The sequence below is a fragment of the Crocuta crocuta genome, unplaced genomic scaffold (genome assembly GCF_008692635.1).
Source record: "Crocuta crocuta isolate KB4526 unplaced genomic scaffold, BGI_CrCroc_1.0 scaffold130, whole genome shotgun sequence".
Lineage (NCBI taxonomy): Eukaryota > Metazoa > Chordata > Mammalia > Carnivora > Hyaenidae > Crocuta > Crocuta crocuta.
Window position 1 is genome coordinate 9,241,964 of NW_027527920.1, and position 26,295 is coordinate 9,268,258.

At 46.7% G+C, this 26,295-nt stretch overlaps 2 protein-coding genes across 3 annotated transcripts in view; one reads left to right on the plus strand and one right to left on the minus strand.

The window, feature by feature from the left end:
- The first annotated feature begins 1,602 nt into the window (after positions 1–1,602).
- On the plus strand, positions 1,603–16,897 carry OAZ2 (ornithine decarboxylase antizyme 2). The gene is given in 6 exon segments (XM_077745296.1): positions 1,603–1,622; positions 13,792–13,867; positions 13,869–13,949; positions 15,196–15,371; positions 16,189–16,274; positions 16,508–16,897. Coding segments are annotated over 6 exon segments (570 nt in total). The 3' UTR covers positions 16,639–16,897.
- Positions 16,898–20,937: 4,040 nt separating this feature from the next.
- ZNF609 (zinc finger protein 609) overlaps positions 20,938–26,295 on the minus strand; it is a 181,409-nt gene continuing 176,051 nt past the window's right edge. For both annotated transcript variants that reach the window (XM_077747205.1, XM_077747197.1), the window contains exons 6-9: positions 24,676–24,851; positions 24,222–24,438; positions 23,534–23,612; positions 20,938–23,222 (exon numbers count right to left, since the gene is read on the minus strand). In XM_077747205.1, the coding sequence (XP_077603331.1) occupies positions 23,539–23,612; positions 24,222–24,438; positions 24,676–24,851 (467 nt within the window). In that variant the 3' untranslated portion in view covers positions 20,938–23,222; positions 23,534–23,538. The remainder of the gene's footprint in view (positions 23,223–23,533; positions 23,613–24,221; positions 24,439–24,675; positions 24,852–26,295) is intronic.

Sequence of the window (26,295 nt, forward strand, 5' to 3'; positions counted from 1 at the left end):
TGAAGAACATTCCACACCTGAACTTAGAAGTGGAGGTAGGGATAGCCAAGGGGACAAAGAGGAGGATCTAAAGTGAGCCAGGTATTATGGGATCCTCTAGTTATAATCTGGGCAGTTCTAGTATCATTTTCTGCTTTGATTTTTGCTGAAAAAACCTTCATTTGGTAGCTTCAACCTTTCTTCCATCCCTGCATCTCCATGATCTAAAAACTGAAAGCATGGTGTTCATTAAGGAGAGTAGCAGCGTCCTGAGATGATTCTAATGTGGGACATTTGTGATTTGGGACTATTATGAACTGGGAATCATAGTGAACTCTGATTTGGAGTGATTGTGATCACCCTTTTTGTGAAGGCATCCATAATTTCCTCTTTTCTCTGTGGTCTCAGAGTGAGCATTTACTTACTTCGTATTTTGATGGCCTCTGTCTCTCCTTCTGACTAGATTGTGACATCTGAGGCAGGAACTTTGCCTAATTGATCACTGAGTATTTCTGGACTTTAGCGCATGCCTGGAGCACATAGTAAGTAGCTGCTCAATAATTATTTGTTGAATAAATGAATGAATGGGCTTTGAGGTAATGGCACCCCATCGTGACCTAAGATAATGTGACTTCTCTTGTTTGCAGTCTGGATTAACTATGAACAGATTGTGTTGAAGTACCTGTGTTTGTGGCCTGCAGCGACTGTCATCTGAGGGGTCTGTGCCCCAGTGTTTGTGTGCTGTTATCACTGACCTGTGATAAGGACCAGCAGGGATAGTGAATGGAGGTGACCTAGAACCTTGCATGACTGTGATCTCAAGTGAACAAGTTAGTGATAGTGCCTTCCATCACTTCTGTCAGGTGACTGTGATCCTGACCCACAGAGATTTGGCTTCACATGACCACTAGCCAGTGTTAGATCTTAACCATTGACCTGAGGTATCTTTCAGGTGCAGAGATTGTTGATCTCAGCTGGCAGCTGAGATTATTGATCTGCATTATGAGCTGAGGTAACTGAGATCTGTGAACCTGGGCTTAGTCTGGGAATGGTGCTAATATATGTACACTACCCTTAGATTTCTGATTTTGTTTTGTATAATATTCTCCCAGGGCTACAGATGACACATCCCTGCTTGGTCCCTCTCAAAGAAGGCCTAGGGACTTGGACTAGGTCGGGTCAATGCTCAGAAAACTCAACTTGAAATACAACATATATTTCCTGCACAGCAGCTAAGGCCACGGCCACTGCCACAGCCACCCGCAGAAGATGCTCCTTATCCAGACCCCTGCTCCCAGGTCCTGATGCGCCTGCGTGGAGGCGGGGCCAGGCTTTGCCCTTTGTTGTGGGCCCCAGTTTCCCAGGACACCGTGCGGCTCTGGGGTGGGGTTATGCAGATGAGGCACCGGGGGCGGGGCGGTTGCGGCGGCGTCGGCGGCGGCCGGGGAGGGTCAGTTGGAGGCAGGCGCTCGCTGAGGCAGGAGGAGGGCTCTGGGCCCGCGGCCTGACAGGGACTTAGCCCGCAGAGATCGGCCCCGCGCGCGCGCGACCCCACTCCCACCCTTTCATCCACCTACCCACTCCCTGCGCCGCCTCCTCCCACCCTGAGCAGAGCCGCCGAGGATGATAAACACCCAGGACAGGTAACGGCCCGGCCCAGGCTCCCCGCCCCCATCCTCCCCGCATCTNCCAGTCCGAGCCCCAACCCCGCAACGGGGCCTCCTTCCGCTCTTTAGCCCCTTCCCTCCAGCCCGGCCCATCCCCCTCATCCAGGCCTCCTCCTCCCGCAAAGCCCCCACCCCCAACCCCCACGCAAACCAGAAGCCAACCTTCGGAGCCAGTCCCCATTTCCTTTAAGTCCCTTCGGACGGTGCCACATTCCCCAAACTGGGTTTTCTCCCTCATCCAGATTCCCCAGATTGTTTCCTATTTCTCCAAATCTATCTTCCTCCCCCTTTAATCACTTAGCCCTTCGCTTTGACTCTCTTTCCTTGAAACTGCATCCTCCAAACCCCTCATCACTGCCGCCCCTCCCCCAGTTAGGCTCCAACCTTCAGCTCTCAACTGGATTTATTACCCCTCCCCCGCTTTTCTCAGGCCTCATAGTTTTTACAGTGATGCCCCGCTGTCCCTTTGGTCCCTTAGGTCCCTTAGCTCCCGCTTTATCTTTTCCCATCCTCCTTCCTCCCTCGATACCCCTTACCCAGTTAGGCCTTGTTTTCCCTGTCTCCCAACCTTTTTCCTTTTTTTTCTCAAACACTTTGGACTTCTGTTTGCCGTCTTATTCCGCTAGTGGGGTTCCCCCAACACTCTTCTAGAAAACACTCCTATCTGCTAAACACTTGATCTCAGCTGGAACTCATCTTTACGCTGCTTATTCTTCCCTTCTTCATTGAGTCCCACCATTAGAATACAGAACTCAGGCCACCTGCTTCTATTGAAGGCCTCCTTTCTTTCCCTGTCCCTCTAGTGCCTGCAAATCAGGCCTCATACTCTGGAGGCTGGGCCTTTGCAAGTTTCTTCTCTCAAAATCTGACCCCAGTCTTCCCCCATTAATCAGAGAGAAAGGCTGCACATCTTTCTGAAACAGTGCCAGTAGTTTTCTAAACTTGCCTCATAGATACTTCCCCCCTGCCCAAACTAGGCAGAATTTATCACTCAGCTTTCCTCTCTCTACTTCTCTTTTTCCCCAAGGCAGCCCTTGTTGTCATCCATCTCTTCCTCAAACATACCCCGTGTTTCTGCCCCAAACACTTGGAAACTCCATAATCCTGGTTCCCCACAATTTTTTAACCCTTGTTGCTTTTTATATATCAGAATGGCTTCCATTTACAATTTGGGTCTCTTTGTCTTCCTCATTTTTACCAACCTAGACTTGTTGCTATCCCTTCTGTGAAGTAGGTCTGAAGCTCATTTAGTTCTCCACACCAGACCCTTTGTCCCCAGAATTGGCCTTATTAAGGCCTCTGCCCCATACTTGGGCCTCATTGTTTTGCAAACAGATCTGTTCCCTGTAGATCCTCCTTAAATTGTGCGGTGGTCTGTCCAGAGCTAGGCTGTAGTTCCTTTTACAAACATATCCTTCCTTTCTTTTTTCTTCCCATAGGGCTCTACCTGCCATTTGGGGTCTTCTCAAACTTGGGCTCCCTTCTCCCTAATATGGTCTCTAACTTGCTGTTTCCCAGCCCTTTAGCAGCACCATCCTTAAATATTCCAGCTGTGTTTTTAGGTTTTCTTGTATCTCCGTGTTTCTCAACACTGGCTGCACGTTTGAAAAGTCAATCACCTGGACCCCCTCCTTCAAAGATGTAGTGTAACTGGCCTAGGGTGGGGCCTGGTTATTAGTATGTATTTTTAAAACTCCCTAGGTTGATTCTTTGTAATGCACAGCCAGGACACTGCCTTCTCTCCCCTTCCCTTCAAGACCTTTCCCATCATATTTCTTTACTGAATGTCAACTCTTTCTCTACTGCAAACGGCCTTGTCTCCTTCAGGGATTTCTTAGTTTTTCTTTCTCAGGTATTGTCCAGAAATTCCCAAGATATTCCTGACAGCGTCCTAAATTCTCCTACCTTGAGTTACTCAGTTCTCTGCCATTAGCATTTTCATTCTCTTACTAAACCCCACCTGTATTTCTTCCCAGCACGCAGAAAGAAAACTCCCTTCTCATTTCCCGGTTATGGTTGTTTTGGACCCATTACCCCCATCTCTCAAGGCTTCTTTATCTACAGTCCCATTCTGGTTTCTTTTTCTGAGGCTGTCCACATCCATGTCCCTTTGCAGTTCTGCTTTTATTCCATCTTCTCTACCCAGCCCCTCTGGAGCTGAGGAGGTGGATGGAGGTGGATATATACTTGGATGGTGCTGGATGCAACAGGTATTGCTTGTAATAAAGCCGTGTGTGGTGAGGATAATGAGACAGCAGATAATGAGAGAGCAGGATGATGGGCAGGGGTGGAGGGAAGCAAAGAAACCAACGAGAAGTCTGCAAAAAGCGTATAATGAGATGGGTTTTCTTTTCTGTTTTTGTTTTTGTCTCCACAGTGGGATTTGCAAGGTGGTGTGGTCTCAGCAGGCATTCTGTGTAGTCCTCTGGACTCAGCTGGTCTTGTGCCAAGTCCTTTGCAGGCTGAGCCTTGAGAGTTGGGCACTTGGAACCAATACATAAGGGTCTTCATTGACTGTGAGGCTGTGAGACCTGAGTTCTAGTTCTGGCTTGGCTCATGTGCATCCACATAAAAGAGTGGGGGGGGNNCTCTTAACTCAAGATTCCTTCCAGCTTCCTAAGTGGCAAAACAGGCTTGCTTGTCTCCAAGGCCCTTAGTGTGTTAGTAATTTGAGGGGCTTGGCTGTATGAAAGGCAGGTGGAGGGAGGAGCCAGCTGGCCTGCAATTCCTGGGCTGGAGCAAGGCCTGGGATCAGGCTCCTCCACCTTGGCCTGGGGGTGGGGTGGTGTGTGCAGGATATCTGGTTTCTTTGAGTTTTGGCAATCCTATTTCTATAACATGTTTCCCAGCCTTCTCTAGCCTGCCCGTAACTTTTAAAAGGATTCTGGTAGGCCCTAACTAGGGATCCTGATAAGAGCCGGATGTTCTTCCCAGTTTGTGTGCTTGGTGTTTTGTATCCGCAGAGGGGAGGGTGAGCTGGCTAGGAGTTTAGCTCTCATTGCATGGGGGATGGGCTTTCTAGCTTCCGTGGCTCCAGTGAAATACTCAAGAGGTGGAGGCTTGGTTTCCTGGAAGAAATAGTTGCAGAGGAACTGGCAGTATGTTTTGAAAACAAAGCTCTTCCTTTTCAGTTTTGTTCCGATTAGTACCTCCAGAATGTCAAAATTCCTCATGGTGGGGGAGGGAAGAAGACACAGGAATAAGCACTTTTATTACGGTTTTTGAACATGAGGTTTAAACCAAGAAAATCCAACTTCATGGCCTTTCTCTCCCTGGATTTGTGGGGACAAGGCTCTGTCTAGGGCCTGCTTAGCACCTGTGTATGTGAAGAAGCGCTTGCCCTGGCTTTATATCCATATTAGAATCAATCTTAGTCTGATGGGCTTTGAGAAGCATTTGGTTCTACAGGTGTTTTCTTTTGGAGGTGGACAGGGCAAGAGAGCACATCAGAGCTGCCCTATCTTCACAGAATGGTTCTCTGGGTGATGGAATGTATCTTCCCCCAAAGAATATGGTTTTGCTTATTCGTTATTTATTGGCATTATGGCTTATTGGGTGTGGGATAAGCCATAATGCCAATAAGCAAGTTTTTCTCCATGTCCCTTCAAGGTCGTTCCACAGAGAGACTCCTAGTATACTTGGGAATCCCCCTGAATTGGAGGTATGCTTCAGAAAGCAATGTGGACTAATAATAGTAATTCCTCGTGCTGCCAAGAAATCCAAATTTAACCTCAGAGCTGCTCAGAAATCTAAAAAGGGGGACTGAGGAGTGGGTTAGAGGATGTTATATATGTGCATTTCTAGAAAAAAAAAAAAGTAACTCATCCCTTTTTGAAACAGTATGCAGTGTTGATTCAAGTTAGCTCCATGACACTGAAGGCTGTAAAGTCTAATTGAAAGCTATAGACCAGAAATAACCAAGTACGTGAGCAAGAATTTTCTTACTTGAAGTGAACCAAACAGATAATTTCCTGTTAGCAGAATAAAATGCTTTGCATAAGAGAAACCTTAAGAAAATTTCCTAGGCCTTTGATACCGTATAAGCAATTCAGTAATTCTGTCCCAGGAAGAGAGGCTGGAACTGGGTGTTGAGTTCACTATATAAACTAGATCAAGGTACTTAAAATGTAAAATGTAGGCTTAATTTTAAAGCATGAGTACCTAGCTATCCATCCACGTCTGTGGCATATGTGCTTATGCCTACCTTTGGCAGAAGATGTACTAGTATCAGTTGTGTTATAAGCAGACCTCTGAGGCAGATATTCTAGTTGCCACTGTAAGTGTGTTTCTTATGGAGAATCAACCAAAACCCAGTTTTGCTTTCAGTCTGTGATTCAGAGTGGTGATGTCATTTTCTTTATAATTGTGCTTAGCAAGTATACTCCCTTTGGCACATAGAACAGCCCTAGTGAAATGACGTATGTCTGGCGTCTGCCCAGGGTCCCTTTCTCGTATGGGAAGGGAATTGGCAGCTGGAAATCAGCCTCTACAGTACCACTAGACTGGAGGTGGCCATCACCTCCCACCTTTCTTCCTATTTCTTCTTAGCTAAATGCGATGGCAGTCCTGGATTGGTCCCTCTTTGCGTAGGGGTTAGTCATCAGAGACCTTCCTAGTCTCAGTAAAAGCAGCCTGTGTGAGGGAAGTCTGGGCCTAGAGAGTTTTTTATGAGGCAGGGCCTGAGACAGGAGTGGATCGGAAGAGGTTGAGAGAGGAATGAATTAGAATGCTGGGGAATGCGGTTTTTATGTGTTTTCACTTGATACCACAAAATAGGTAATACTGAGGCCATTTAGCATCCCCTCACCTGGACAGGTAACAGAAACCAGAGAGAAAGTGTGCAGACCTGAGCAAGCTTAGGCCACTGATTCAAGTGAAACATGATCAAAAGTATATCAAGAATATTAATTCATATATTTGTTAGATGTAGCTGAATGGAAGTTAGCCACAGAATTACTTTTATATTAAATCTACATAGCAGGCTATCCACTGCTTTGAGCAAACTAAATATAAAAATCAAAACTGACATAAAATCAACTAGAAGTGATTCTTTAATAGATCCTTATTAAGAGATTTTTAAGTTCCTTCCTTTAAATAGTAAGCACCCTAGAGATTTAAAAATAGGATTTGAATTATAAAAGTTTGATTTACCAGCAACACTCCCCAGGAATACATCTGCTACGTGCAGTGCCTGTCTGCAGCCAGTGTATGAAATTAGACATTTCAGGCAACAGTTTCACAGAATGCTTTAAATTGGAGGCAGCAGGATGTGATCTGTCGTAGCACTCCTATGTATCCTGAGGAGTGTTTCCAAGGGCATGTCTGAGAACCGAGGAAATAAAAGGCACTAACAGATAGGCTCTAATCTTCCATTTTTCTTCTGAATTGACTTGGATACTTGACACCCTCATTTCTAGCATGGTATATTTATTTCTTCTCCAAAAGCAAAACCAGTCCAAGTGGATGTTTGGGTTCAGTGATATATTTGATTCTTCTTATTCTTCTTTTTTTTTTTTAATGTTTTTTATTTATTTCTAGGAGAGAGAGAGAGAGAGACAGCGTGAGCAGGGGAGGGGCAGAGAGAGAGGGAGTGACAGACTCTGAAACAGGCTCCAGGCTCTGAGCTGGCAGTCAGCACAGAGCCCGACGCGGGGCTCAAACCCACGAACTGTGAGATCATGACCTAAGCGAAAGTTGGACGCCCAACCGACTAAGCCACCCAGGCGCCCCTATATTTGATTCTTCTTAGTAAGCCTGATCTTTTCAGACTCTAGACTGAGCGGCTGCCTTTTTTTTTTTTTTTTTTAATGTTTATTTTGAGAGAGCACGCACAATCGTGAGTGGGTTAGGGGCAGAGAGAATGGGCAAGAGAATCCCAAACACTCTTCGTACCTTCAGCATGGAGCCTGATAAAGGGCTTGATCTCATGAACTATGAGATCATGGTCTGAGCTGAAATCAGGAGTCAGACACTTAACTGACTGAGCCACCCAGGAGCCCCTGAGACTGAGCTTTTTAAATCTTCTTTTTGATGGTAAAGATTAAACCATGCCTGTCCCCCCAGCAGAGTGAGCAGGATGTGAGGAAAGAATGGAAAAGCTGGGCATTGGAGGCAGTAAAGACAGCTTTACTGAATATGAAACCTAACCTGGTTTGGATCTTGTGACAGAAGGACCTGTGTGTAGAAGCCACTTTTACTGTATTTAGGTTCTTAGAAGATTCACCGTTCTCTGTTGAGATTGGTGGCATATTTTGCCACAATACCATTTCCAACATTAAAAAGCCAGTACAAGAACAGAAGGCTGTTCTTTTTTTTTATTAATTAATTTTTTAAGTATTCTCTACACCCATTGTGGGGCTGGCTCACAATCCTAAGATTAGGAGTTGCACGTTCTACTGACTGAGCCAGCCAGGTGCCCCTGTTTTTTTTTTTTTTTTTTAATTGAAAAATAACTGACGTACTATATTGTTATTAGTTTTTAGGCATAAAGCATAGTGATTCAGTTTTTATATATGTTACAAAATAGTGCCATGTGTCACGTACAGAGTTTTTATAATATTGACTATATTCCCTTTGTTGTACATTATATGCCCATGTCTGTCTTATTTTGTAACTGGGGGACTGTACCTCTTAATCTTTACCTATTTCATCTTATGGCAACCATCAGTTCTCTGTATCTGGAAGTCTATTTCTTTTGTTCATTTGTTTTCCTTTAGATTCCGCATATAAGTGAAATCATATTTGTCTTTGACTTACTTCGTTTAGCATAATGCCCTCTATGCCCATCTACGTTCTCACAAATGGCAAGATTTTGTTATTTTATATGGCTGAGTAGTATACCATTGTGTATATATATCACAGCTTTATCCATTCATATATTGATGGGCATTTAAATTGCTTCTGTATCTTGGCTATCGTAAATAATGCTGCAACAAACATAAGTGTGGATATATTTTTGAATTTGTGTTTCCGTTTTCTTCAGATAAATACCTAGAAGTGGAATTGTATGGTAGATCTATTTTTATTTTTTAATGTTTTATTTATTTCTGGTAGAGAGTCAGCATGAGCAGGGGAGGGTCAGAGAGAGAGGGAGATACAGAATCTGAAACAGGCTCCAGGCTCTGAGCTAGCTGTCAGCACAGAGCCCAACGCGGGCCTTGAACCCATGAACTGTGAGATCATGACCTGAGCCGAAGTTGGACACTTAACTAACTGGCCACTCAGGCGCCCCATGGTATATCTGTTTTTAATTTTTTGAGGAACCTTCATGCTGCTTGGCCCAGTGGCTGCACCAATGTCATTCCCACCAACGGTGCACACAGCTGCTTTATTCTCCACTTCCTCACCAACTCTTATTTCTTGTCGTTGATACTAGCCATTCTAACAGGTATGAGGTGATTATATCACTGTGGTTTTGATTTGCATTTCCCTGATGATTAGTGATATTGAGCATCTTTTCATGTGCCCATTGGCCATCTGTATGTTGTCTTTGGAACAGTGTCTGTTCAGATCCTCTGCCCATTTTTTTTTAAGTAGTCTCCATGCGGGGCTTGAACTAAAGACCCTGATATCAAGACCTGAGCTGAGAGTGAGTCAGACACTTAACCAACTAAGCCACCCAGGCACCCTTACTCTGCCCATATGTTTTTTTTTTTTTTGGGCCACCCACTCTTTGCCCATTTTTTAATTGGATTATTTTTGATACTGAGTTCTATGAATTCTTTTTAAGATTTTACTTTTTTTAAAGTAATCTCTGCATCCATTGTGGGGCTCGAACTCATAACCTTATCAAGAGTCGCATGCTCCACTGAATGAGCCAGTCAGGCACCCCTCTATGAGTACTTTATTTATTTTGTATGTTAACTTACTGGATATATCATTTGTGAATATCTTCATTCAGTAGGTTGCCTTTTTGTTTTGTTAGTTTCCCTTGCAAGCTTTTTAGTTCTGTGTATGTTTATTTTTTGCCTTTGTTGTCCTTGCCTGAGGAGACAGAGTCAAAAAAAATAGCGCTAAGACTGATGAACAGCTTACTGCTATGTTTTCTAGGTGTTTTATGATTTCAGGTCTCACATGTAAGTCTTTAATCCATTTTGAGTTCAATTTTGTGTATTGTGTGAGAAATTGGCCCAGTTTTATTCTTTTGCATATAGCTGTCTAGTTTTCCCAACATTTATTAAAGAGATGATATTTTCTCCATTGTATATTCTTGCTTCCATTGTTGCAGATTAATTGACCATATGTGAATGGGTTTGTTTCTGGGCTGTCTATTCTGTTTGACCTTTGTGTCTGTTTTTGTGCCAGTACCGTACTGTTTTGATTACTATAACTTTGTAATATACTTTGAAATCTGAGAGTATGACATGTTCACCTTTGTTTTTCTCTCCAGATTGCTTTGGCTATTGGGGCTCTTTTGTGGAACCATACAAACTTTAGGATTATTTGTTTTGGTTCTGAGAAAAACACCATTGGTATTTTGATAGGGATTGCACCGAGTCTTTAGATTTGGGTAGTATGAACATTTGAACGGTATTCTTCGGTTCATGTGATGGTATATCTTTGCATTTGTTTGTATCATTTTCAGTTTCATCAGTGTCTTATAGTTTTCAGAGTATGGGTCTTTTATTTTCTTGGTTAAATTTAGTTCTAGATATTCTGTGTTTTTAAATGTTTACTTTTGAGAGAGAGCGTGAGTGGGGGAAGGGCAGAGAGAGGGAGACACAGAATCTGAAGCAGGCTCCAGGCTCCCAGCTGTAGAGCTCTGTGATGTGGAGCTTGAATTCACGAGCCATGAGATCATGGCCTGAGCTGAAGTTGGATGCTTAACTGACTCAGCCACCGCTGCGCCTCTCAATTTTTAAAAAAAAAAATGCATTTGTACATGGGATGGTTTTCTTAATTTCTCCTTCTGATAGTTGTTAGTGTATATAAATGCAACAGATTTTATATCAATTGAATTGATTTTTGTATCCTGCAACCTTACTGAATTCATTTAATCTATTAGTTTTTTGGTGAAGGTGGTAGGGTTTTCTGTATAGAGTAGCATGTCATCTACAAATAGTGACAGAGTGCCTTAAATTTCTTTCTCTTGCCTGATTGCTGTTCATGCCCCTTAATTTCTTTAACCACCACATATATACCCATCTTCCTGTTTTTCTCACTTCAGAAATGACAATCAGGTTTTTTGGAAGAGAAGCAGTTTGCCATTCACAGCAAATAACTAAAAGCAGATCCATTATGATGGATGATGAAAGAGGATTGTTGACTGTGATCTCGAGTCTCCTAAATTTATCCTAAACCCTAGCTGTTTCTGGTAGGAAACTGTAAGTGGGTCTCAGGGGGGGGACCTGAAACACTTGTCCACCCTCACTCACAGACACTTGGTTTCTCATGCAGACTTTGGTGGGGAGGAGGAAGAGTTTCTAGGAGGCTTGTGTAAGAGTGGGGAAGTAAATGATTTGTTACTTGGAATAGACTTCTTGCATTTACTTTAAGAGGTGTGAGAACATAGGTTACTGTTGGACATAGGGCAGGCCCTAGGGATTATTTCTAGGAAGACAAGGGGATTCTGGATCTAGAAAAAAGGAGAATCCACTGTATTCTGATCATTTCATTGGGTTGGCCCCATTGCTTATGCCATTTGCAAGTAAAAATTAGCTTATAATCAAGATGGTGGTTAGAATGCCCATCAAGGGTTGAATGTAGCTCTTTCATCTAAAGACCAGGGAAGAATAATTTCTCTGGAAGTAGGAGTCTTAGGTTGAGAAGTCGGCACCAGAATTGTAGAAGTGCAAGGGCTTTGGTGATCTGGTTTTGTGAACCCATGTGGTTCTGTTATAAAAGGCTACATCTCACCTGTCTACCTCAGGGGAGAGGTCTGCCTGGTTCTTAGGTAACTACACTGACCTACAAGCAAGCCAGCTTTCTTCAGTGGCCCACCCTCTGGTGCTCCTGCAGGAACCTGAACCTGAAGTGGTCCCTAGGGAATGGGAACAGTACTTAATGTTCATGTGGGGCATCTGTGTGTGTACCTTTGTTTGGGGGACCCCCCCCATATCATAATTTTTTCTGGCCTGGACACCATTATTCTGTCCCTTAACACATTGGAATGGGGGCATTAAAATTGTTCATTGTCCTCGGTAGAAAATAAGTCTTTCCTTGGAAACAGCATAATCCTCAGTCATGCCTCTTCTGCTAGTAACTGTGAGGCTAAGAGTGGGGAGATGAGGATGGCCTGAGGCTTTCCAGAGGAGGCAGGAAGTGGTGCTTGTGTTTTTTACCTCCAGGTGTTGGTGCTGCTCTAGACCCACTGACCTTGCCTTGGGAACTCCCACCTCCCAATGAAATTTCTAAGTGTGATTTCAGGCCCCTGGTTGAAATCCTTGAGAGAAAGAGGAGCTGAGCTAGAGCAGTGATGGGTTTGGACTTCGTGCCTCAGCTGGAATGTTCACACAGGTCTCTTAGTACTGAGGATCTTAGCTGGATGCCCCTTCCGTTCTTTTTTTTTTTTTTTTTTTAAATGTTTATTTTTAGGAGAGAGAGAGAGAGAGCGTGAGCAGGGGAGGGTCAGAGACAGAGGGAGTCACAGACTGAAACAGGCTCCAGGCTCTGAGCTGGCAGTCAGCACAGAGCCCGACGTGGGGCTCGAACCCAGAACCGCGAGATCATGACCCAAGCGAAAGTCGGATGCTTAACCGACTAAGCCACCCAGGCGCCCCGCCCCTTCCGTTCTTTTACCATTGCCGTGTTAGGTGTGAGTTCAGTTCTGTCACTCTCAACCCAAGTGAAGAATTCAAATCTGGCATGCCACCGCATATAAAGCAAATAGTGTGAAGAATGGTACTTTGCATTATTTTATAGCTGCTTTTTGACTTCTAGCATTTGATGATTTTTGTGGTGTAAATACTTCCTCCAGGGGCCATTCAAGCCACCAGCATGACCTCAGTAAACACACAGTTGGGAAGAGATGGGCACAGTCATGTGAGGTGGCTCTAGCATCCGCTGCAGTGTCCTCCCGTATGTTATCCATTGCATTCCAGCTGCCTGCTGGCTGGGGTGTGGCGGCCATGGGACAGGCCTATTGCTGAGTCGTGTACACGCAGTCTACTTTTTGCCCTGCTTCACTTGCTGTTGGCCTGTGAAGTGAGCTACATCTCAGCTTAAAGAACTACTAAATAGGATTCAGAGAAGGCACTGGAGCAGATTTGGAGCCCTGTTGGGTCCATCTGAAAATCATGGTGGCAGTAAGGGTATACACCTGGAGATGATGGAGCTCCTTGAGGAAGCTTTCATCCTCTCTGAACATCTGATTATTGGCTCTCTGAACATCTGATTATTGGCTTCCTTACTCAGTTCCCAGCAAATCTACCTTCTCCTAGCAACACCCCATCCCTGATACACATACACCTGAGTGTGCATACCGATTGCTTCAGTATTGTCTAAACACCAATGCCCAGGTTAGAGTCTAGCAAAGAAGGTCAAGGAATCCCCAACATTTGGTGGCATACCAAGTACAAGCTCAAGAGCACAATACTCTGCTCTGTAGTGTACCTCTTCTCTGGAAGCCAGGTCCCTGGATTTAATTCAGTTCTTGACCCTGGAGAGATCTGGGTTGTCTTCTTGTTCAGTTCTTTTGTTTAGATTGGGGAGGAAAAGTGGCCTTGTGAGTTCCTCCAGGACATGGTACCTACGCCCAACCCATGTGATACCTTGAGGCCTGTGTGCCTCTCCAGCTGGAAGTGATTGTGTAGGTTTTGAGCTTCTGTCACATAGGTTGTTGAGACACTGTTAGGATAAGGAAAGGGATTGGTGGGGGTACAGGGTTCTAGGCTTTGAAGGCAAGCCAGGATCGGGTTCCTCTCAAGGTTTGTCAGTGCCACAGAGATTGGTTTGATGTTTACCAGGTGCTCCTCTGGTCAGATATGTCCAGCTGGATTCCTTTAGCATTTCTGGGACTCCCTCTGCTTTCTACATGATGCTGGGTACGCTTTAAGAATACAAAATACGTCTGAAAGCTGAAGCCAAAAGGGTGGAGGCAGTGATGTAGTGCTTGTTTAAGGAGAGCCTGGGCAGCGATTGGAGTGGGATGTTGAGTTAAATTTTCAAGTGTTGTTGTTTACAGTCTTACCTTCTCTGTTTCTTGCAGTAGTATTTTGCCTTTGAGTAACTGTCCCCAGCTCCAGTGCTGCAGGCACATTGTTCCGGGGCCTCTGTGGTGCTCCTGATGCCCCTCACCCACTGTCGAAGATCCCCGGTGGGCGAGGGGGCGGCAGGGATCCTTCTCTCTCAGCTCTAATATATAAGGTAAGGAGGACTCTGGGCTGGAAGGCTTGGAGCAGAGCCCTCTCAGATGCCACTCAGCTGCTGCTTAGGGTAGTAATTGCTGCCTTTGGTCTTCCCTTAGGCCAGGCAGTAGGGGATCGGGAGGAACTTTTTGAGCAGAGGCTGCTGTGTGGCTTTTGGGAAGTACTAGGAGGGGAGGATATATGCACCAGCAAACACTGCCATCTTTTCAGCTTGGTGGTCAGCACTTTAGTGCCGGTTCGGGGTCCTGAGTGGGAGGGAGAATGATGAATGGGAAAGGTGCAAGAACTCTTTTTGGTGTGACTCCTCCGTTTCTCTTGAAGTACCAAAGGCCAGGAGGAGCAGTTTTTCCATTGTCCAAGAGTATCAGGCATTCTGCTCTCCACCCCATACTAACCTGATAGGGGGCGGGCAGGGTAGCAGGGGTAAGAAGACTGGGCTTTGCAACTCCATCATCTGTCATCCTGGCAGCATAGGGTACATCCCAGGAGCTTTAGAGATTGCTGGCAGTCTGGCCTGAGAATGATCTGGGCTGGGGCAGTTAGCCCTTTGCTGCTTTTTAATCTCCTGTGCTTAAGGCCCAGAAGTTGGTTTAGCTTCTCCCTAAGATTGGCATTGAAGGGTCGCAGGGTGGCTGAATTCTGGTCTCTTGAGACTGTGCCTAGGGGAGACCACATTGACCCTGCAGTCTACCTGGGAGCAGGCTTTGGTTGAGTTGGGCTGCAGCCAAACCCTCACATATATCCTCATTTGTTGCTAATGTTGCTCTTTCATAGAAAGGAAAGAAAGAACATGGTGCTGGGGGACACACACGGGCTTAGAATCAGGGAGACTTGGTATGAGTCTCAACTCTGCCATTTCTTAGCTATGGAGCCTTGGGTCAGTTGCTTAATTGTTCTGGGCCCCAGTGTGTCAGATTTAAAATGGGGATATTAATAACTACCTCAGAGGCTTGTGGCGGTGACTGAAAAGTGGGAAAGCACCTGGCACAGTACTTGGCATCTCATGGACATTGGTAAATATTCCCATTATACTGGCTTTTAGCTGCCATCAACTTGTCTTTTTGCCTGATGAGTGATGGATGGCTTTAATTAGCCAGCATGCGGCTGTACATTTTCAGTGTGCCCTTTATCCCATGCTACCCTGAGACTGGCCCAAGAAGACTCCCAGGAACCATCTAGGTTAGGGAGCCTATAATGTGGCCAGAGCAGTAGTGATCTGGTCCTCTGATCTGATCCCCTCCCAGGACGAGAAGCTCACTGTGACCCAGGACCTCCCTGTGAATGATGGAAAACCTCACATCGTCCACTTCCAGTATGAGGTCACTGAGGTGAAAGTCTCTTCCTGGGATGCAGTCCTGTCCAGCCAGAGCCTGTTTGTAGAAATCCCAGATGGATTATTAGCTGATGGGAGCAAAGAAGGGTAAGGAGGAAGTGCTGGGGGAGGGGAAGGAGGGCCCATTCCAGAGAAAGGCATGTGCTCGTTGGGGTAACAGATGAATTAGGGAGTCTACCTTCTTCCTTAGCTCTAGGTTTCCCAAGCAGATACCATTTTGTAAAGGTTATTTTTAGCCAGTAAAATAGGCCTGTCATAGGTTAAAGGGGATCATTATCACATTAACCAAATCCCTGTCATTTAATTGCCCCTTGGTTCACTCTTCTCATCAGACATTAAATCCCCCTTGAGCCACTGTACAGTGATGCAGTTCAAAAGGCCAGGAAGCTCTGAGATACAGTGGGATTTCATTGGATTGGGCAAGGCCAGGCCCTCCAAGGCAGTCAGGTGTATAAGAAAACAGTCTTGAAGACAGAGTTGTCTCGAGTGGTCCCTGTCTCTTAAGGAAATCCTTTTAGGCAGTGTTAGGACCTAGAGTCCATCTCAGTGGCAGGTGGTCATCAAACTTGGCAACTTGAGAAGACTCCAAAAAAAAAAAACCAGGGTCTCTTCCTTGGCCCCGTACTGTCTTGCTAACTGTGTTAGTGAAGTTGGTTAACACTTAATTTCAGGTGAAGAATCCCTACTCCAGGAAGAGATAGTTCAGTAATGTTTTTCTTTGGGGTTGTGGCTTATTTTTTCCTGAACTCCGGGCTCTTGAAATAAGAAACTTTCCTTGCAGGTTCCCTATTTATAATACTGGCTGTGAGCCTCAGGAAGCCTTTTTTGAGAGATGGGGGCTGAGGGGGGTGGAAAGTCTGGAGAGGTGGTAGTGGGCCTGAGTTGTTTTCTTTGCTTCTGGCAGATTGTTAGCACTGCTAGAGTTTGCTGAAGAGAAGATGAAAGTGAACTACGTCTTCATCTGCTTCAGGAAGGGCCGGGAAGACAGAGGTGAGGAGTCTAAACAACCTGAGACCTACTGCCCAGACAGTGGGCAACTAGTGAAGGGAAAAGGGGTTTCCTATTTTGTGAAGTAGGGCTCTTGAGTTTGCTATACAAACCCTGGGAAATTACAGGGGTGGGAGTGCTAGGCCTAGTACTTATTTATTGCAGCTTTATTTCTTGTTTTCCCTTGATTTGAACCTGCCCTTGTGTTTATTGGAATCTTTTTTACACTCCTACAGCTCCACTCCTGAAGACCTTCAGCTTCTTGGGCTTTGAGATTGTGCGTCCAGGCCATCCCTGTGTTCCCTCTCGGCCAGATGTGATGTTCATGGTTTACCCCCTGGACCAGAACTTGTCCGATGAGGACTAATGGTCATAGAGGATGCTTTACCCAAGAGCCACAGTGGGGGGAGAGGGAAAGTTAGGCAGCCCTGGGACAGAAGAGGGGGCTCCTTGCTGTCTAGGGAAGGACGCTGAGGGGCTCAGGGTGAGGGTTGCCTATTGTGTTCTCAGAGTTGACTCGTTGAAATTGTTTTCCATAAAGAACAGTATAAACCTATTATTCACATGTAATCACCAATAGTAAATGAAGATGTTTATGAACTGGCATTAGAAGCTTTTTAAACTGCGCTGTGTGATGTGCTCTGTCTAGCCTAGGGGAGGACATTGCCTAGAGCGGGAGGGACTGTCTGGGTCTAGGGGCAAGGCCTGGGGAGCTGGTGGAAGGCAGTGTCAGGCTCAGGTTCCCCTGCTGTTGGGCTTTCTTTTTTTGGTTTTTAAGACTTGTGTATTTTCTTTCTTTGCTTCCTGTCAACCCAGGGACTCTGAATATAGGCTTTTCAGCCCCTGGGCTGTGTCCTTGAGTTTTTCGACACTTTACCTGGGCTCCTCTGTGTGCATTTGTGTCTGGCCTGGAGAAACCAGGTCTGACCCCCCTCCTTCTTCACGAAGCTTAGTGTTATTCTGGCCTTTGGTTAAGCTGGCTTAATCTGTTCAATGTTATCAGTGCATTTCAAATAGGGGCATTGAAGTTCACTCCCACCATCAGGGCTTTCTTTGGGGTGCCGGGGCCTTAAAACACTAGCCAAACTCCCAATTTGAAAATCATAGCCAGGAGTTCTTGCTCCTGGCTGCAGGCCCAGGCTCCAAGGTGTCTCTTGCCTAGGGTCACAAAGAGCAGAGAGCAAGAAGAAGAGCAACTCAGGGCCTGGGGGTTGTGTGGGAACCTGCTCTTAGGGACTGGATGCCTCTGCCTGGCCGAGCATAGTGCTGACTGCCCCTCCTGTCTCTCAACAGGTTCTGAGTAGTGCCTGAGACCCTGCCCTGTAGGGCTTAGGGGTGGGACTGGGGGTGTAGAAGTGGCTTGCCCTTTTCTGTTTTCACTGAACAGCTCATCCTAAGGGAGGGAGGAAGGGGGAGAGATCTAGATTGGGTAAAGGGGGTGGGGGTGTCAGGGAGGCAAGTGTGTTGTGTTACTGTGTCAATAAACTGATTTAAAGTTGTGGTTGGTCTGTTCTTCATTCCTGTACCAGGACCAGCTTTCTACCACTACTCTCTTGAGTCTAGAGCCTAACGTAGCATGAGTGTGATACGTGCTTCTCAGGAAAAGAGCTGCAGTGCATCAACACAGATAAACCGGCTGAGGCCTCTGGGGCCACGATTACACTGCAAAACATGGTTGCTAGGAGTCTTGGACAAACTGCCAGTACCCCCTAGAGAGGTATGTACGTATCTGCTTCATCCAGAAGAGAGTCTTTACCCAGGATCCAAGCTGTTCATAGTGTTTCCTTTTGTATAGAAGGCTGGGTCCTGAAACTGGGTTTTGGCTTTTGCATGGAGCTGCCTGACATTCCCATTTCTGGAGGTGTTTGAAGGAAGCAGCACACACCTTCTTTAGGAAGGTGTGGCTGCCGCTTCCCTTGCACCACCAGCTCGTTGAGTAAGCTCTTGAGTGGCACTGTAGGGAGCTAGGTCCCCCCCTTTTTAAGTAGGTTACACATGTGGAGCTCAGACTCAGAACCCTCAGATCGAGGGTCACATGCTGTACCAATTGAGCTAGCCAGGTGTCCCTTAAGTTCTTTGGAACTATCTACTGTTGAACTGTGGCTGTCCTTAGTTTTTCTGAGTTTTCACACTGGGCCAAGTTACTAACTTTGGACTCTACCTGATATTCTTAAAAGTGAGTGCAATACCTCTACCTTCCACAGTATTAGGGGAAGGACTTGAAGAGGTCCTCCATGGATAAAACCCCTAGAGGCAGTGACTGAAAAAGTCACTGCTGTGAGGCACCTACAGTAGAGGTCCATGTGAATGCTGACATTGGTCAAGTTAATGTAGGCAGTTTAGGATTATGTTGAACTCCGACGCGGGAAAAAGAACCAAGACTGAACTCAGTCCTTTACTTGTCCTTCAAACTGCAGAGGGGACAGGAAACATGTCTGGGGTTCTGCTGCCATCTGCTGGTGGATCCCCTTCGATACAGCTAGAGTTAGAAGTGCTGAATCTCTCTTTCAAAAGAAAAATTTTGCTAGATAGATAGGACCTCTGGCAGGAAAGAAATATGGTACCCAAAAGCTGCACTCCAATCAAAAAAGTAACTTGCAAGGTGTAATATTTTGAGGGGTAATGGAATGGGGTAGGGAGGATATGTGAAAGGCAAACTAAGTCTAAGTTTAAGAACAGGGACATTAAAAACTTTATTCAATAAATACAACAAATAATTTAAAAATATACTTCAATTCCAAAGCCAATTAAGAAAAGGAAGTAGAAAGGGAAAAAAGGGAGCAGGAGATCAAAGGAAAAGGAGAAAGTTCAAGAGGCAGAACAATGGTTTGGTTGGGCTGTGTTTCAGAATATACCACCCTCTGAAATTCTGATCAAATGCTCTGGACTCCTAAATCCTTAGCCCTTGTTCTGATGGGGTGGCCACAGGAGTCCTCCAGCCAGGAATGGTTTTCTGGGCTCTCGATCAGAGCACTCTGGAGGCTGGAATCTGGGGGGAATGGTAGGAGACAGTTTCTCTCTCATTCCTAAAAACTGTCCGTTCTAACTCCCAGGCAGGTTTCAATAGTGCAAACTCTGAAGCCGAGAGCTCCCAGCTGCATAGTTTCACAAGTGAGCGTCCAAAGCCAGGGCCTCCAGGGGATGGGGTCCAAAGCCACTTTGGTGAACGGGATCTAAGGGGGAAGGAGAGGCCAGGGCACAGGATGAAAGCCCTGGATAAGCCAGTGGCCATGCTGGAAAAACACCACTGGGCAAGAAAGGGCTGCAGGGCAGGTAGTTTGGACACTGGATTCAACAGTTTGCCATCAGCCAGGGAAGGTGGAGCTGAGGATGCATATGGAGCAGGACCAGGAAGATCAGGAAAGCTGAGGGAAAACAGAAAAGTGGGGGAGGAGGAGGCAGCTCAGCAGCAAACTCCAAGAGAAATAACCAGCAGCCCTCACAGATTTGTGATTGTCTCTTAAAAAGATTTATTTTCTCTTCTTGCCTGAATGTACAAAGGCAAAAAGAGTACAGTTTGTAAATATATATATTTATATATATATATNGAAATTAAATCCAACAGAGCAACGCCAATGGAACAAAAGCTATGAACAGCAACACTGCCCCTCCAGCCCGGGCCTCCAGCTCGCCCCAACCTGCTCCCAATGGGGGGCTGAGCACCAAGGCAAGCGGGTGGGCTGGGGCAAGAGGGGCTGGGGGCGGGGCCTGGGAGGGGCCTGATCCCAGGAGGGGCCCATGGCAGAGGATCATCAGAGAGCTTCCTGGGATGCCCTAGTAGTAAAACGAATGACAAAGGCCCAGAATTATGGGGCCAACTAGCTGCCCAGTTGAATCACAGGGGCAGGAGAGTAGACATTAGGATGGTGACAGGGTACACAGCATAATAAGCAACATGGGTGACCTCAAAGCCCGTGTACAGTAACTCTAGCCCTTCTACAGTCTCACCCTCCCACCCCCAAAACCACATCCTCTCACCCTCCCCTTGAAGCCTGGAGAGAAGATTCAAGAATCACCATTTCATTTCATGGGGTGCCTTCTTAACCCTTCTGCATGTGGTCTTTTGACCTGGAGATGTGTGGAGGGGATGAGGTAAGAGAAAGGAACTTGGTGCATGTACACATACATGTACAAGTAGGGAAGGGGGATGAAGGAAACCGGCACACCTTAAGTGAGGAAGCAGCTGTGAACCCTAAAGAGCAAAACTCTCCCAGCCCTGGCCATCTTAGCTGGGGATGAGGCTCCTTCCCTCCAGCTCCTCCTTGTGGAGCCCCAGTGAAAGAGGCCTGTGAAGAGGCCTGGGCAGGGGTGGCTCACAGCTCTGGTCTGTTGGCCTTGGCTCCAGCAAGCTATTCCAGCCTTTGCTCATGGAGTGGTGTCTCATCTCTCTGAGCAGGTCATGGGTGCCACAGGTAGTCCTACCTGTGTGCCTCTCTATATAGAGAGGCTGGAGGTGGACAGCAGATCCTCCACTCAGCACTTGTCAAGGGTCTCTACTTCCTCCATTGCTGTTGCTGCTGCACGTTCAAGGAACGGGGACCAGGAAAAGATAGTGCTATTTTGCCATTGTTGCTTTCACCCGCTCTTCTGGGAGCTCAGCTCCTACTCTTCTAGGGAGACTTGGATATAAGGATCAGAGAGCCAAATGTTTCTTTGTAAGGAATGAAAAAAAAAAAAAAAAAGCTGTTCCCTTCTGCAGAACCCAAGACTGCCCTGCTAATACAGAAGTTCCTCTTCTCTGTGTTACAGAACCAAGTGGAAGGGCAGGAATGTGGGGCCAGGCCTGCCCAATGGGAAAGAAAATTACTCCAACGGTTTCTTTACAATATGTACAGAGCACGCTGCAAGGCAGCGCCACAGTTACAAAACACATAACAATATTTAAAAACAAACAGGAACAGAGATGGGCCCTTGGCTCCACCCCACAGGAACCTGGGAGGGCACAATCAGGCTGAAATTCAGAGTCATCCTCTGGGTGGGGGTGACTCAGATTAGGTAGGGTGAAGGTGTCCAAACCAACAACGTCCACGGATGAAAGGGAAAGTCACTGCCCGGAGCACTGCCCACTGGTTTAGCAGGAGGCAGAGGGAATGATGGGGAAAAGGGAGGCTGCTTGGTGGCCTGCAAAGTGGTCTAAGACAGTGGGTTTTGGGAAGGACTCAACCCAACTTGAACACAAACAACTGACATGAAAGCCTAGAGGAAAGGTCTATAGGTCAAAGGGTCTCCTCTTGGGCAAACGACCCTAAGCAGTTCTTAGAGTAGGCCTCCAGGGTTCTTGGAAAGCAGCCTCTGCTGGGCGTTGTGCTTACTGTATTCCACCCCCGTGCCCCAAATGGAGTCTGAGCCAAGTCCTTGCTCTTAAATGGTCACTTTGGCACTCTGGTCACAAATACCCCTCTCTAGCCTTAGGCTGGTGTGTGTCAGTCTTTCTCAATCCAGAAGGTCAAAGAAAGATAGCCAAGGAGAACAAAGGGATGACCCCTCAAAAGCAAAATAAGAGCTAAAGCTCCCCATACCTTGGGGAAGAAGTGACTCCAATAAATCACGGTCACTTACTTTCCCAGGGCAAAGAGCACAAAGCTGGGCTGGTAGACTGCATTTCTAAGGATAACAAAGAAATGTCTGCTGCCTCACAACACAGCTCCACTGAGTACACTCTGTGGCTCTGAGGAGTAATGGCTTGGATGTGTTCTCCCAGGGTTTAAGGAACACATAACTTTCGATGGTCAGTGGCCCCTAAAATGAAAACGTGTGTTACAAAGAAACACAGCTTATATTGGCACACGTGGGGTTATAGATTGAGCTATATAAAATCATGTACTTGTATACAGAGGAACTGGGCTGTATATATTTGTGGCCCTAAATGAGGAGGATACTCCCTCAGATGGCTGAAGGGACAGGACATCTCTAAGAACTGCTGGGTGCTCCCAGGGCCTCCCTCCTGGGCCTTGCCCTAAGGTGACCTGGCAGATTCCAAAGCTCCCCATGCTGGGGGGGAATACTATTTTTCCTGCGTGAGTCTAAAGAGCCAAGCAGTGGAAAAGAGGAGGAGAGATCAGCATGGGGATCCCCCTGGGAAAGGCACCAAGGGGTAAGGAGGAAAGACAGAAAACGGCAAGGAGTTGGGGGCTAAGAAGCAGCAGGACTTAGTGGGGATGCAGGTTCTTTTTCACAGACTCCATTCGTGCTCCAGCTCACTCCCAAGTATCCCTGGGGAGCCCTGTGCTGGTGTTGGGACCCCGGCCCTCTGCCTGACAGGTAGCCCAAAGCCACGGTGGGGCAAAGGCCTTGGTCTTCCTTTCCAGGCTAGGCTCTGAGCATTTATATGTGCTCACATGAGAGGGGAGAAGTCTTCATGGATGAAGACCTTGTTTTCACAAGTACAGAGAAAACAGCCCCCAATTTCTTTCCTGAGATTCTAGTTCCTCCACATGCTGCCAGTTCCCAGGGCCCATACTGCTGGGGAGATGCAGGATCTGGTGACTGTGGTAATGACAGTGACGGGTATGGCTGCTGTGCTGTCTTCAGACCTTACCCAGTGCTTGGGAGTCCCTCCCGGGGGTGGTGGGGTGGAGGGAGTTGGCATTGCTCTGGCAGCTGACCAGGGGCTTAGGGAATGGAGCAGTGACTTCTCTGGGCTGAGGCCATGTTCCCCTGGTTGCTCCCCGTGCCTTCATCTCCACAGAGGCCACAACAGTCACGACTGTGGCCGAGAGAATAAATAGTTTTGCTAAGTACCAGCTCTCCAGCTCCTGAGGAAGAGGGAGGGTTGGGGAGTCCGGGGATCTGGTGGAGGTGAGATAGCCAAGGGTCTGCCTTCGGTCATGGTGGGAACGGCAAACAGGATGATCAACACCATTTAACTGATGTCTAAATGGCACCTCCAGCACCTCCTTGGGTGAGCCAGTCCGGGCCCGTGAAGCTGACTTTATCCGGGCACTTGGTGTTCTGCAAGGGAAACATGGACAGATAACCAGGCACTCAGCCTGCTGGTGTAACAACCACAGGGTGGCGCTCTGAGAAAACGAACTGCAGGGAGGCCAGTCCCGGCCCCCCGCAGGGACAGGGACAGCTGTTCTACAGCTCTCCTCAGACACACATGGCTTAATGGGAGACTTGTACAAGAGGGCTGGCTGGGGTTCCACCACTTCCAGACCACCGACCCCACACAGCTTTCCCTCACGTAGGCTCCACAGGGATTCTGTGATACCTATCAACTATCCCTGCTCTAGGTGCTGTCCCCAATTAAAGTGACTTACCATTCTCACCTCCGCGGGGGTGGGTACAGTGAGGGAGTGGAGCCTTGCTGGCTGGCAACAATGGCTGTAGAAGAAAGCCCTGAGTGAGAGAGGAGGGCATGTTTAGTGTAACACTCCCAGAACTCTTTGACTAAACACTTTCTCTTTATCAGATGGGTAGGTATGGAGAGGAGTTTCTCCTTAAATTCCTGGCTCCACTGAGTTTTGAGGTGCTGACAGAAGAAATCTGATACTTGGCCAGATAGAGTGGCTGTGGATAGTGTAATAAGGCTCTACTTTTTAGCTGCCTGTTTCTCTCTGGCTGTGGGAACACCTGATCCTTATTCTTCTGGATATTGAAGCCAGTTTTCTAGAGGAGACGGAGAGTCCCTAAGCTCCAAGGGAGGAAATAAATGTCATATGCTTTAATGACTGTCTGCAGGAGGATAAGATCCTAGACAGATCAGAAGCGGAACAAGAGAAAAAAGAGAGGATTCTTGCTGGGGGTCCCTTGCTGCAGGCAATGCTACTATGCTACTGGGATGAAGTTAAAGAGAGATGGTGGTGGAGTGGCACCTGGCTGGCTTAGTCAGTAACAGCATGAGACTCTTGATCTCCTGGCTGTGAGTTCGAGTCCCATGTTGGGTGTAGAGATTACTTAAAATCTTAAAAAAAAAAAAAAAAAAAAAGGGTAGGGAAGAAGGCTTACCTGCTGCATAGGGTAGGTTGTACTGTGCTGGGAGCAATGAATACCCCAAATGGTGGTGATGGTGATGTGTGGACATCAGACGCTGAGAAGGGGAGGTGCGGGGCCGGTCTACGCTCCTTTCACCCCCGCCTGCTCCCCCGACGCTGCTACAGCTGCCACTACCCCCAACCACTCCACAACCTCCCCGATCTCTCTCCTGAGACGTTTTATCACTTATCTGGAAAAAAAGCAGACACAAAGCACTGTTGTGAGAGACATATACATGACAGCAAGATGCTCTGAGCCCATAATAGGACTCCTTACAAACATAGGACATCTAAGAATCATGGAGCTGCCTGGTGAGCCAACGTCAAGTCAGCCAAGCTGCACTGTAGTTAAGACCTGAACTTGCCCACCTTCTCGCAGACCCTGGATCTGGCCTTCCTGGGTTCTGGGAACAGCCAGTGCCACTTACCGTGGGAGACTTGCTCTTGTAGTGACTGGCGTGCTGCTGCAAGATGTCCAGGGCTTTGGACTCTGAGCTGGATTTACAACTGACACTGGGGCTGGCTCGTGCCTTGTCGGCATCTTCACCCCCTGAGACCTTGCTGCCATATGGGGAGAAAGAGTAGCTGGAAGGTAGGTAGGAACCTGGGGAAGGAGAAATAAAGCAGTCAATGAGAGAAATAAAAGAAAGAAATTCTGCTATGGTGAGCCTGGTTAGGGTGGGCATCAGCTTTCCCAGGTACAGGCTGAGATATTTCCCACCATGGTGTCTTCAGGCTGAAGCTATTAGTTTGTCCTTTCTTTACTAAGCTCTAGAGGCAAAACTAGCTAAGGGATATTAGGAACATGGCCCTAACTTCTGGGGAGTCAGTTTCCCTAGAGCCCTAGTGATTCATCTTGGAGGAGCATTATGGTAAAGAGGAAAGATCATAGGATTTGGAGTCAGATAACCTTGGGTTTGAATGTACCTCTTGAGACTTACCAGCTGGGTAGCCTTAAGCAAATTAACAACCTTCTGAGCTTCAGTTTCTTTCCCATCAAGCTTATGATACCAATACTTACTCCATAGGGAAGATGAAATAAGATAATGCACATAAACCACCGAGTACAGTCTGGCCCAGAGCAGGCACTCAGCAAGTGGAACTGGTTTTTTCATATGGACAGATGGGGTAACAGGGAGAAAGGAACACCACAGGTGACACAATTTCCTAGCTCTGTTTGAAAAGATTACTTGTGCCTTATAACGTTCTACCAGGGTATCAAGACTGTTTAGGCTGCTCTCCGATAGGGAGGTGGGAGCTCTGAGGAGTGAAAAAAAGTGCTCTTTCACCCCAGAAGCATCCCACATGGCTCTTCCAGCAACAGAAATCAGCAGGTGGAATTGAACAGGAGCATTTTCAAGTTAAAAAACATGTACACCGCTACTATGTGCCCCTCCCCAAGAACTTACAGACAGCAATGTAAAAGCTTATCTTTTCCAAGCTGAATGTTTTCCCCCTCCATTCTGATTCCAAACAGCTCTTCTCCTCTCCCATTGCCTTCCAAACCTTGCAGATGAACCTGATCTGGTAAATGAATACATGCACTGTCCTGGTTTGAATTTTATTTGTTCCATGTGTGTCTCCTGCTAAAATTAAGTTGAAGCTCCTTAAGAGGAACTAGTCCTGTTTCTTTTGTATTTCTACATTGCGAAATGTAGAATGTATGTTTAAAATAATCCCAACCTCTAGCTGGAGCAAGGGAGGGAGAGGAGGTCCCACAGATTGTAGTTAGAGGTCATTCAAGGAGCTTGGGGCTAGACTGACCACTCACAGAATTGTCACATTCAAAACAGGGCAGTCATCTATCTGAGCTTCAATAAACTTTAGGGTCTGGGGCGCCTGGGTGGCTCAGTGAAGCATCCAACTTCAGCTCAGGCCATGATCTCATGGTTCATGAGTTCAAGCCCTATGTCAGACTTTCTGCGGTCAGTGCAAAGCCTGCTTCGGATCCTCTGTCCTCTTCTCGCTCTGCCCCTCCCCCACTCTGGCTTGCTCTCTCTCAAAAGTAAACATTAAAAAAAAAAAAAAAAAGCCTTAGGGCCACACAA